The sequence below is a fragment of the Octopus bimaculoides genome, chromosome 15, assembly GCF_001194135.2.
Source record: "Octopus bimaculoides isolate UCB-OBI-ISO-001 chromosome 15, ASM119413v2, whole genome shotgun sequence".
Taxonomy (NCBI): domain Eukaryota; kingdom Metazoa; phylum Mollusca; class Cephalopoda; order Octopoda; family Octopodidae; genus Octopus; species Octopus bimaculoides.
The window spans coordinates 5,173,048-5,185,547 of NC_068995.1; the positions used below are offsets into that span (position 1 = coordinate 5,173,048).

The 12,500-nt window shown below is 34.5% G+C and overlaps 1 protein-coding gene across 2 annotated transcripts in view; it reads right to left on the minus strand.

The window, feature by feature from the left end:
* The window catches only part of LOC106875248 (uncharacterized), a 154,321-nt gene that overhangs the window by 75,306 nt on the left and 66,515 nt on the right, over positions 1-12,500 (minus strand). For both annotated transcript variants that reach the window (XM_052973164.1, XM_052973165.1), the window contains exon 3: positions 5,396-5,517. In XM_052973164.1, the coding sequence (XP_052829124.1) occupies positions 5,396-5,517 (122 nt within the window). The remainder of the gene's footprint in view (positions 1-5,395; positions 5,518-12,500) is intronic.

Consider the following 12,500-nt stretch of genomic DNA (forward strand, 5'->3'; position numbering starts at 1 on the left):
GTTGCCAGTACCGCCTGACTGGCTCCTGTAGGATTTTCGAGCAAGATCGTTGCCAGTGCCCCTGGACTGGCTTGTGCGGGTGGCACATAAAAGACACCATTTCGAGCGTGGCCGTTTTCGTGCGGGTGACACGTAAAAGCACCCACTACACTCTCTGAGTGGTTGGCGTTAGGAAGGGCATCCAGCTGTAGAAACTCTGCCAAATCAGACTGGAGCCTGGTGTTGCCATCCGGTTTCACCAGTCCTCAGTCAAATCGTCCAACCCATGCTAGCATGGAAAGCGGACGTTAAACGATGATGATGATGATGATGATGTGTGTGTGTATATATATAAATATATGTGTTTGTGTATATATATAAATATGTGTGTGTGTGTATATATATATAAATATATGTGTATGTATATATATATATATATATATATATATATAAATATGTATATGTATGTGTGTATATATATAAATGTGTGTGTATATAAATATATGTGTGTGTGTGTGTGTGTGTGTGCGTGTGTAGAAACTATGCCAGATTGGAACTTGGTGCAACTCTCTAGCTTACCAATTCCAGTCAAACCGTCCAACCCATGCCAGCATGGAAAGCAGACACTAAATGATGATAATGCTGATGATGATCTTATGACAAGTGAAGCTCCTTTGATATGTTTCTTCTGCATCTAGTTACAGACACTCCCTACTCATAATCACTCCTGATGCCAAAAATACAGTAAGCTGGTGACAGGTTTATTGCGAGCCGGTGAACTACACCGTTATTGTTCACAAATGATGCTGTAAATTATACCAATAAAGGAAAATAATGCCAAAACCATGGAAAAGTTTAGAAATGACAAATAGTCTTTAAATAGTTTGGATGCTGTTTACAATTTATTTATTTTTTCAAATTTTCAGTTCATTGTTAAAACTAACTAAATCAACATAACTAAATTAATTTTTACTCCTTAAAAAAAAATTTACACTGTTTAGTGACTTTTATTGCCTTCCTATTTCCACCAATTACTACATCATTCCAGCCACTAATCAATCATTTAGCAAATGCCTTGAGACTCATAAAACTTGCTTTAACAGAACTTTTTATGATGTTATTTTCTGAAGCAGCTGTGTGTTGTTGTTTCAATAACAGCTTTCTAGCCTAAAAACCTGTTACCATATCTTCGTTTTTGTCTTCTGAAAGTAGGGTAATACCCAGGAGGATGGTATCTGTTGGAATTCATAGACTGAGGATTGTAAATCAACAAAGCATTTACCGTTTTCTATCTGAAAACTTCACTAAATTGAAATATTTTGCACTGAAATTTTCCTGCTGTGAAACTATATTTCCATATGGTACATGTTTACAGCTAAGTGGACTGGTCACTGTATATAAATTGTTTATCATTCAGGCAGGTTGATAGTCTACTCATTTAACCCTTTCGATACTAACCCGGCTGAAACTGGCTCTGGCTCTGTAGTACGAATGTCATGTTTTCAAAAGTTTTGAATTAAAATCTTCCACCAAACATTAGCCACAATTTATGTTCCTAACATAAGCAACTGCCTTTTATTCAGACCCTGTAACTAGGAAGACAATATATGAGTTGAGGAAGGTGGTAAGCTGGCAGAAATGTTAGCATGCCGGGAGAAATGCTTAGTGGTATTTCGTCTGTCTTTATGCTCTGAGTTCAAATTACGCTGAGGTCGACTTTACCTTTCATTCTTTCAGGGTTGATAAATTAAGTACCAGTTGCACACTGGAGTAAATCTAATCAACTGGCTACTTCCTCAAACATTTTGTGCCTTGTGCCTAGTATACAAAAGAATGAGTTGAGGAAGGTTTAACTGTTATTTCTAACATATCAAGAGTCGTAAGAATATCATTGACAGTCTTTGAGAATCATTAGTCTAAACCAACTCATAATGTATTCCTAGGTTGATGTATTCACTTTCAAGAATCTCATGTTAGATATTACCAAAAGATGACCCCAATTTCCAAGAACAAAAATCTGTTCACCATCCTCATCATGGAAACTTAATTTTCAAAAATTGCAGAATAAAATTGAATTTAAGAGTTTTCTTCTGAAGAGATTGACTGAAAAATAATGTCAGACATTTTTCAAACACTGCTACCGTTACTACTGCTACACTAAATAAATAAATACATAAATAATAATAATAATAATAATGATAATGATAATAATAAAGTAAAAGAAATAATATTATTGGTTGATATTATTATTAAAATTATCTATTTGTTCTCTGACGTCTGTGTGTGCATACACACCTGAACACACACATTATTATGCATATACATACATACATACATACATATATATGAATACATACAAACGTGTGTGTGTGTACACTTTGCATAAACACACACATAAATATATGTGTGTGTAAATATATATATATTTGCACACACTGATATACGTGTGTATATATATATATATATATATATATATATATATATATATATATATATATATATAATACACATACACACACACATACATACATGCAGAAATTGACATATGTGCTTGTGTGCATGTGTGTATCTGTGTTTGTGTGCACGTGTGTGCATCTGTGCGCCTTAATTATAAATATTTTAGTATATTTTTCAAACTCTGTTCAAATGTATTGAATGATTAACATTTAAATATTAAAACCCCCACAAGGCATAATTAACATATGAATAAAGTTTAAAGTATGTCTATGGCTGGTTATTGTGTTTTGATTAAATAATAATGACATATCTACAGACAGATAACCGGTTGCATGAAGAATATATTGGACTGGTAGAATTTCACCTGGAGGAGGTTAGATGGTGGCACAAGGAAGCATTCTGCTCTATCTTCTGTCTTTTACTCGTTTCAGCCATTAGAGTGTGGCCAGGCTACGGCTATGCTGGGGCACCGCCTTGAAGAGTTTTTAGTCGAATGAATCAACTCCAGTACTTTTTTACCTTTTTCAAGCTTATTCTATCAGTCTCTTTTGTTGGATTGCTAAGTGATAGGGATGCGAACACACCAAAACCGGTTGTCAACTAGTGGTGGAAGACAAACATAGACACACACACACACATAGAGCCATCTAAGAATGCACAAGTCAGAAAAAATACACACTCATATATTTACCAAGAGAATGAATATATCAATTGATGTGTGCAGTACTATATATCCAATATGGCTGATCTTACCCCTATTACAAAACTGATTGGTAAGATTGGCCGTAATGCATCCTTATTTTTCCAATCATTATATACATGAACTACCACTGAACTTCAAAAGCTCAAAGACAATATAATGTATTGGTATAGTTATTTTTTTATATATTATTTTTTTTATATATTATTTTCTTCATTTTGTACTTCTTTGTAAAAAACATTTTCATTCTCCTTCTTGAAAATTTGCTTCACAATGAAAGCCGGTTAGAAATCTTTATTAAAACATGCTTCCAATTTAGCATTCTGCCTTATTCTTCATTTCCTTATTATTTCTCCACGTGCGGTTAACACAACCTCACTATTTACTGACTTATATATATATATATATATATATATATATATATCTATAGGCACAACTGTATATATATTTATAGATAGGTATATAGATATATATCTATGGCTATATACACACAACACATTCCTACACATTAGTATATAGACATGCATATACATATAAAGATATATAAGCATCCGGTTACATTAATACAAACTATTAGAACGTATCTGCATGTTTGAGTGTGTATATGGATCAACACAATATATACATACATGTAACATGTGTATGTGTAGACATATACACATGCATATCAACATATAAGTATATATATGTGTGTGTGTCTGTGTGTGTATGTATATATATATATATATATATATATATATATATATATATATATATATATATATGTAATCACCCATATACCATAAAATAGATTATAGGGAAATATCAATGTGTGTGTGAATATATATATATATATGCAAACATACACACATGTATATATATGTGTGTGTGTGTACACATGTATATACATATACATGTGTATATGCATGCATACATGCAATACACATCATGTGTACACACGCACATACACACACACACATATGTGTGTGTATATATATATGTGTGTGTATATATATATGTGTGTATATATATGCACAGATGTTCACATACGTCTGCAATAAAGTTTTACATACAATAAATATATTTAAAAAATTTTTTTTATATTATTCATCTTTTGTTGCGAAGCAAAAGTTGAATAACAATTTGTAAAAACAAAATTCTAAAAAATATTTTTGAAAACATAATTTGTAGCAGGAAAATCTCACGAAAATATCGAATCATAGTTCTGATCTTTTAACACTCGATTCTTAATCTATTTGATATTTTCAATAAAATTCCATAATTCCTGAAAACAAATGGAAAAAATGCTAGTTTCTGATATTTTTTCCAAACAATCTTCCTGCAATTGGTAAAAACCTACCCAAAATTCTTATTCTTCTTTGTGGAAAGACAAACAATGTAGGTGTGAATGAAAGTTTTAAATAATACACACTGAAGATTTTTCTTGCAAATATTTAATATAGAGGGTGTTAGATGATAAATTCAGTTGTGTAATGGAAAAAAATGTCTAACTTGCTGTACAAGGGGGTGCTGAAAAGTTCCTGGCTTTAAGAGTATCATGATGGGCTTGGTTGGAGGCCCAGCCTTCTGAGTTCTTTTACAGGGCTTAGAAAAACTGAAAGACTGATGTAATAAGTGTGGAATCTGAGAGGGGGAATATGTTGGATAAAATCATAATTAACCGATCCTCCTGTATTTTGTTTTACCCAATGCCAGTGTTGCATGTCCGGTCCACTTAAGAGTACCCTTGATGCATCAGGCGATATGATATGCTTGAGAAGATCTGTTGGGTCAAGTAAAACCAAAATCGTAGCTGTGGCCAGTGCCCCCTGACTGGCTCCCATTCTGGTGGCATGTAAAATGCATCATCTGAATACATATATATATATATACACATATACATATACATATACATATATATATATATATATATATATATATATATATATATATATATATATATATATATGATAGCTAGATCTGACAGAAATAACAGCTAAATTTCCGTTAAAACGCAAAGTATTATTAAGAAATATTTGTTAATGTGATCTCAGATACATTGATTCTGGAGAAAATATTGGATAGTTATGACTGGAATATTTTTTTAGTTTTTACCTGAGGTTTTGCTTGCTCAAGTTTTAACTGTCTACACAACAACAACAACAACAGGAATAACGGTAATAGCAACAACAACAACAACAGGAATAACGGTAATAGCAACAACAACAACAATAACAAGAAGCCAATCTAATGCTGCGTCAAGAAGTGTTGATTACTCACCGTCTAACTTATTAGTACACAAGAAAGATAATCCTGAATCCATTGCTTGCCATAATAGTTTGACATTATTTGGACAATTTGGCCACTCATTTTTGGCACAATGTAGAGCATTCACCGTCACACTGTAAAGAAGAAGAAGAAGAAAAAGAAAAAGTTAAAAATATGAAAACAGAACAAAACAAAATAGAAACAATTTTTGATTTCAGTTTTTTTCTTTGTTTTTTTTTTTTCAGTTGTCAAGAATTAACTTTACTGAGGCTGCAGGGAAGGTCACTAGTTGGATTTCGATAGAGGGGAAGGGGGGGGACACAAGGGATTGGCTATGACTGAGATGCAAGCTGGGTTTACTGTGTGAGTGGGTGCGGGTCTGATGTTGAAGGACTCGATATGAAATCCCCTTAGAGTTCAAAAGCATCACCAATGATGCATCCCAGAACATCTGTGAGATGTATCTTGAAACTTTAATGAATGAAAAAGAAAAAAAAAAAGTAAAAAGCAACAGCTAAATGCTGGTGTTGTAACTGTCGTGGTTGTAGTAATATCTGCTTTTGTATTATTATTACTATTATTACTATTATTATTATTATTATCATTATTTTCATATACACACAACAGATTAGATTTTTTTGTTGGAAAAGAAAAGAATTCTAACAACGGGCTACAACAATTAACCTTAGATGCCAAGGACCCTCCTGAGTATCCTAGCTGTCCCTAATAACACTGTTTTCTGGAGCTGTAGTAAACAGGGTTTTGTGCCTATTTCCTCTATCCATCTGTTCAAATCTTTAGGGATAGTTCCTAATGCACCTATAACTACTGCGATACTTTTTACCTGCACTTTCCATAGTCTCTGTTAATTCAATGGCTAGGTTCTGGCACTTTGCTATTCTTTCTATACCTCTCATATTGATTTTTTCATCATTTGGGACTATAATGTCAATTATCTGGCACTTTCTATTCTCTTTACTACTACTACTACTACTAAACCAGGCCTTCTAGCTTCTATTACTCTGTCAGTCTGAATGTTGAAGTCCCACAACATCTTGCCTTGTAAGTGGATTTGGTAGACAAAAACTGTGTGGAAGCCCTTCATGTGCGTTCGTATTTGTCCTGACACTCCTTGAAAACTAGAGATGGTTTGTTTATGTTCTGTAACTTAAAAATTTGGCAAAAGAGATTGACAGAAGTACTTGACTTAAAAGAATAAGCACAGGTATCAATTTATTTTACTAAAACCCTTCATGGCAGTGCCCCAGCATGGCTGCAGTCCAATGACTGAAACAAGTAAAAGAATAAAAGAAAAATATTTATAGTCCATAGAAGTATCTTTTCTCTAGAATATACCAATGTCTATCTTTATAGGTGAACTGTCAATGTCTATAGAAATAGTTGACTATCAGTCTGGTGCCAAGTAAAAATGGTATGTTAGACCCATTCATTAACCACCATAATTTCAATGTTAATTCAACATTTAGGTTGACATTATTTCTTAGATTTTCAACTCATTCCTACTCTCCATTATCGTGATTTGGTATTTACTATATCAATAATTACGACACCATTGTTATTCTTGTCATAGAAAATGTTATTAGGTACCTTTACCATTTGTTTGCAGCAGTTTCAAGTGATTGTCTAGAGTACCTCTAAGTGTGTGTATGTGTGTGTGCGTGTGTGTGTGCGTGTGTGTGCGTGTGTGTGTGCGTGTGTGTGTATGCAACAAAGTCTTATAGGAATTTGGTATAGTGTTTCTGTATCCATTACACTGAATTTATTTCGTTCTGGGCTTTCTTTTATTGTTTCTGGTGTTATTATAGAGTCTTTTTTTTGTCTGTTTATTGCGTATTAGATGTATAGAGTATATATATATATATATATTAATGTAATTTACTGTATATTCAATATATATATATTTTATTGTATATTTGATGTCTTTTCTTTTACACTTGTTTCAGTCATTAGATTGTGGCCAAGCTGGGGTACTGCCTTGAAGAATTTTTAGTCAAATGAATCAGCCTCACCCCCCGTACTTTATTTGTTCTATCGATCTCTTTTGCCGAACCGCTAAGCTGCGGGAACATAAACATACTGACACCTGTTGTCAAGCAGTGGTAAGGGACAAATAAAGACACACACACGCACACACACACACACATATATATATATGATGATGGGCTTCTTTCAGTTCCCATCTACCAAATCCACTCATGAGGCTTTGATCGGCCCAAGGCTATAGCAGAAGACACTTACCCAAGGTGCCTTGCAGTGGAATTGAACCCAGAGCCATGTAGGAAGCAAGCTTCTTATCACACAGCCTGCAATAGTTTATTAGATGATGATGATGGTTGCCCCATGGAAGTTGTGTAGCACAGGGTGATTACAAAGGATGCATGTTGTGTGGGCTGTGCTATAGCTCTGGGCAGTATGATTATCATTACAACTAGTATTAGCAATGGTAAACATAGTAACATATTATTATTGTTATTATTATAATTATTACTAGTTGTAGTAACTGACAAAAATTCCGGTTAGATTTGGTAGCATCTCATTAATTTTCATTCCAATTAAAAATTTTCCAAACCACATCTGCATATAAATTATAATCATCTGTCAACACTAACCCAACAACAAAAATATTGCCTCTCCTTTGATTACAGCTAAAAATTGAAGTGTAAAATACATACACACACAAAAACACACATATATATACATATATGTATAAATATACATACATATATATATATATATATATGCATATATATATATATATATATGCATATCTATATATACATATATATGTATATATACATATATATCTATATATACGTATATATATGCATACATATATATATATGTATGTATGTATAAAATGGAATATATCTTCAGTCTTTCCCTTGTCTCATTAAAATGCAGTTTTGCTCCTTGCATTTCTTGGAAGGTTTTTATTTGGACAAATTGGTCTCGGTACTTTTCGCTTTTAAGCTCGGTACTTATGTACTTATTCCATCAGTCTTTCTTTGCCAAACCTCAAAGTTTCAGGAATGTAAACAAATCATCATTTGTCAAGTGGTGGTGGTGGACAAACACACACACACACATGTATATACACACAACAAATTTCTATCACTTTCCATCTACCATATCCACTCACAAAGCTTTGGTTGGCCCAAGGATATAATAGAAGACATTTTCCCAAGGTGACACATGGTAGGACTGAACTCAGAACCATGTGGTTCTGAAGGAAACTTCTTACCACACAGCCACACCTGTGCCCATGTATGCAGTGTGTGAAAATCTGTGTTTCCTTGTGTGTATACATGTCTATATGTATGTTTATGTATATAGGCACATGTATGGTTGTGTGGTAAGAAGCTTGCTTCCCAACCACATGGTTCTGGGTTCAGTCCCACTCTGTGACACCTTGGGCAAGTGTCTTCTATAGCCTCAGGCTGACCAAAGCCTTGTGAGTGGATTTGGTGGACAGAAACTGAAAAAAGCCCTTCATATATATTTATATGTATATATATCTATGCACATGTGTCTTTGTGTCCGTGTTTGTCCCTCCATCATCACTTGACAACTGGTGTTGGTGTGTTTACATTCTTGTAGCTTAACAGTTCAGCAAAGGAGACTGATAGAATAAGTACCAGGCTTAAAACTGCACAAGTACTGGGGTCAATTTCTTTGAGTAAAGTTTCTCAAGGCGTTGCCCCAGCATGGCCACAGTCTAATGACTGAAACAAGTAAAAGATAAAAGATAACAACAACAACAACAACAATAATAATAATAATAATGATAATAATCCTTTTCTACTGGAAGCACAAAGCCTCAAATTTAGGACAAAGGATTAAGTCAATTATATTGACCCCAGTGCGTAACTGGTACTTATTTAATCAACCCCGAAAGGATGGAAGGGAAAGTTGACCCCGGCAGAATTTGAACTCAGAATGCAGTGGCAGATGAAATACCATTAAGCATTTCGCCCAGCGTGTTAACGATTCTGCTAGCTTGCTACCTTAAAAATAATAATGATGATGAGGATGATGATGATGATGATGATAATTCTTGTTGATAGTAACTTCAAAGTTTTGCTAGTGGTAGCTTATTGAAATTGTAAATTTGGAAGGTGCTGGAAGGGCCTAAGAGGGACTGTGGTTGGAGGATTTCAGTACTGTAATACATTACTGAGGAAAGGATGGAATTAATCAAAATTGGGAACAGAATTAACAATCCACGGAAGTGTCTTTGGTTGAAGAAATGGCAGCGGCTAGAATTTAAATTGGTCCAACTGTGAGTGCAAGGGGAGGGGTAGGGGTTAATGTGAAATAGAAGTTAGGGTAGGTACAAGAAAAATTAAGGGGTTTGAACTAGAGGGGGAAAATCCAGTGGTGTGTGCTTAGACGAATGGAATGATTCAATGTAAGTACGAGAGTTAATTGATTAAAAATGGCAGCAGATTTAAGAGAAATGGCATTTGTTATAAATAACTGAAGAGCTAGAGAAGGCAGCTGTAGATCTATAAAAGATGTCTACCTTAGATTAAATTTACAGTTAGAGATTTGGAAAAGATTTCATTATTTAAAGAAAATCGTTAAGATGTATTAAGCAGTAAATCTCTTTTGGATATAAGCTACTGTCTTTCAAAAGAAGGATTCATTAGGAAATGTAGTCCCTGATATACAGAGAGACAGGATGGCCATGGCTGGAGTTCCTCTGATTTTATGTATACTCAATCTGGACAGACTTGGGGTTAAATAACAACAGCAATGCCTAGAACAAGATTAATCACAAAAAAATATGGAAATGGTTATAGTAACAACATCCAAACCCACGACAGCAAAATCAACAATTAAAAACAATTAAAATAGCAATCATAAGAGCAACATCAACAGCAACAAGAACAACAATGAATATGAGGACCAGGAACAACAACAACAACAACAACAACAACCAGAATGACATCAGAACACAGCAACAACCAAATTGATACCAAAATAACAACAGCCAAAACAAGAGCAAAAACAAGATCGACATGACTGGAAATAATGTTTTGATACGTGGCAAATATCTTCTACTATAGCCTTGGGCCAACTAAAATCTTGTGAGTGGATTTGGAAGATGGAAACTGAAAGAAGCCCAATGTGTATATATATGTGTGTGTCTTTGCGTTTGTGTTTGTCCCCCCACCCTTGCATCCCCTTAACTTAGTGGTTCAGTAAAGAGATCGATAAAATAAGTACCAGGTTTAAAAAAGAAGCAGTGGGGTCAATCTATTCAACTAAAAATCCAAGGTGTTGCCCCAGCATGGCCACAATCTAATGACTGAAAGCAAGTAAAAGAAAAAAAAAGAAGGAACATAATGTTGTCAATCAATTATATTCTGTACAAAATAACCCCAAATCTTCAAGACACACACGTACACCCATGCTCATTCTCACATAACCACACACACACACACTATCATCATCCCCCCCCACACATACACCACTATGCACACATATCCCTCAGGCCTTACACCCATGCTCACAGTACCACACGCATTTACATACGCCACCACACCTACACTCACACCAAAACCTACATTCACCGCTCCGCCCCTGCACAATGCCATGAATTCACCCTCACGCACTCATACACATGCACACATATGCTCATTGTTGCACATGCGCACATATATACATATAGACAGTTGCACACGATGACTTATACGCACATGTATAACCAGATTCATACAAAGAAGCACACACGTAGATTCATATATGTACACACATATACATAGACACACATACACACACACACACATACATAGGTATGCAAACATATATACATTATACACATATTCATATACACATACATATATATATGCAAATGCACATACACACGCATGCATACGTAAACACACACACATACAAATGCACACACACATGTGCATACATAAACACACACATGCATACATAAACACACACACACATGCATACATAAACCCACACACATGCATACATAAACCCACACACATGCATACATAAACCCACACACACATGCATACATAAACCCACACACATGCATACATAAACACACACACATGCATACATAAACACACACACATGCATACATAAACACACACACATGCATACATAAACACACACATGCATACACACACATATATATACAAATAACGCACACACTGATACATATATAAACATACATATATAATAAAATACACACACACACACACACACACATATAAGCACAGGAACAATATCTTGAGGCCTTTCAGCTTGTGGTTTTCTCTGAGTAGAATGTTTTTCCCCAATATTTATATATTTTTACATTTCCAACAATAGTTTTTAAAATTAGATTTTCCTCATTCCATATTCTCTATTATCAGCTTTAATGTTTTATTCTTCCAAGACAAAAATCATGTTTTTTACGTAAACAAAGTTCACTTGGTGTATGAAGTATGCGGAATACTATGTCAATGTAAAAAAGAGCAAAAATACCCCTCAAAATCTTTGACTAATAACAGAAGCTTCATTCTTATGTTTGTGTTAAGATAAGCTGTCACTAAGCATTCCTGACTTGCTGGTCTCTGCCACTATCATCGCCCATATTTTGTCCAGCCACCATAGCTCTCATACTAGCCTCACTTTTCTCCTGTTTTCGCTCCCTAGGACATCATCCCCTAGGGAATAAACTCCCAGCCCATGTTTATCCAGTCAAAGTCATCAACTTGTAACTCTTTAAGAAGAATACACCTGTCACATCAGTCTCACAGAAGCTGTAAAGGCTTTGGTTACTTTCCCCTTTCTCAAAAACCCATCATTAAACTGAAAAGAATGGTTTATATGCATGATATTGTCATTCAGAAGACAAAAAGTTTGTTTTCGAAATTCCTCTTTAACTAGAAAATAATTGAGATATTATGAAAATTGCTGAAATGGTCTTTAGAAATTGAAAATATCTTTTTTACTCTTTCTTTCTCTCTCCTTTGTTCTTATCTCACTTATGCTCTTTCTCTCTCTCTCATTGCTCTTTCTTGTTCATTCTCTCCCCCCCTTTTCTCTCCTGTGCTCTCTCTCTCTCTCTCTCTCTCTCATTTGCTGTCTA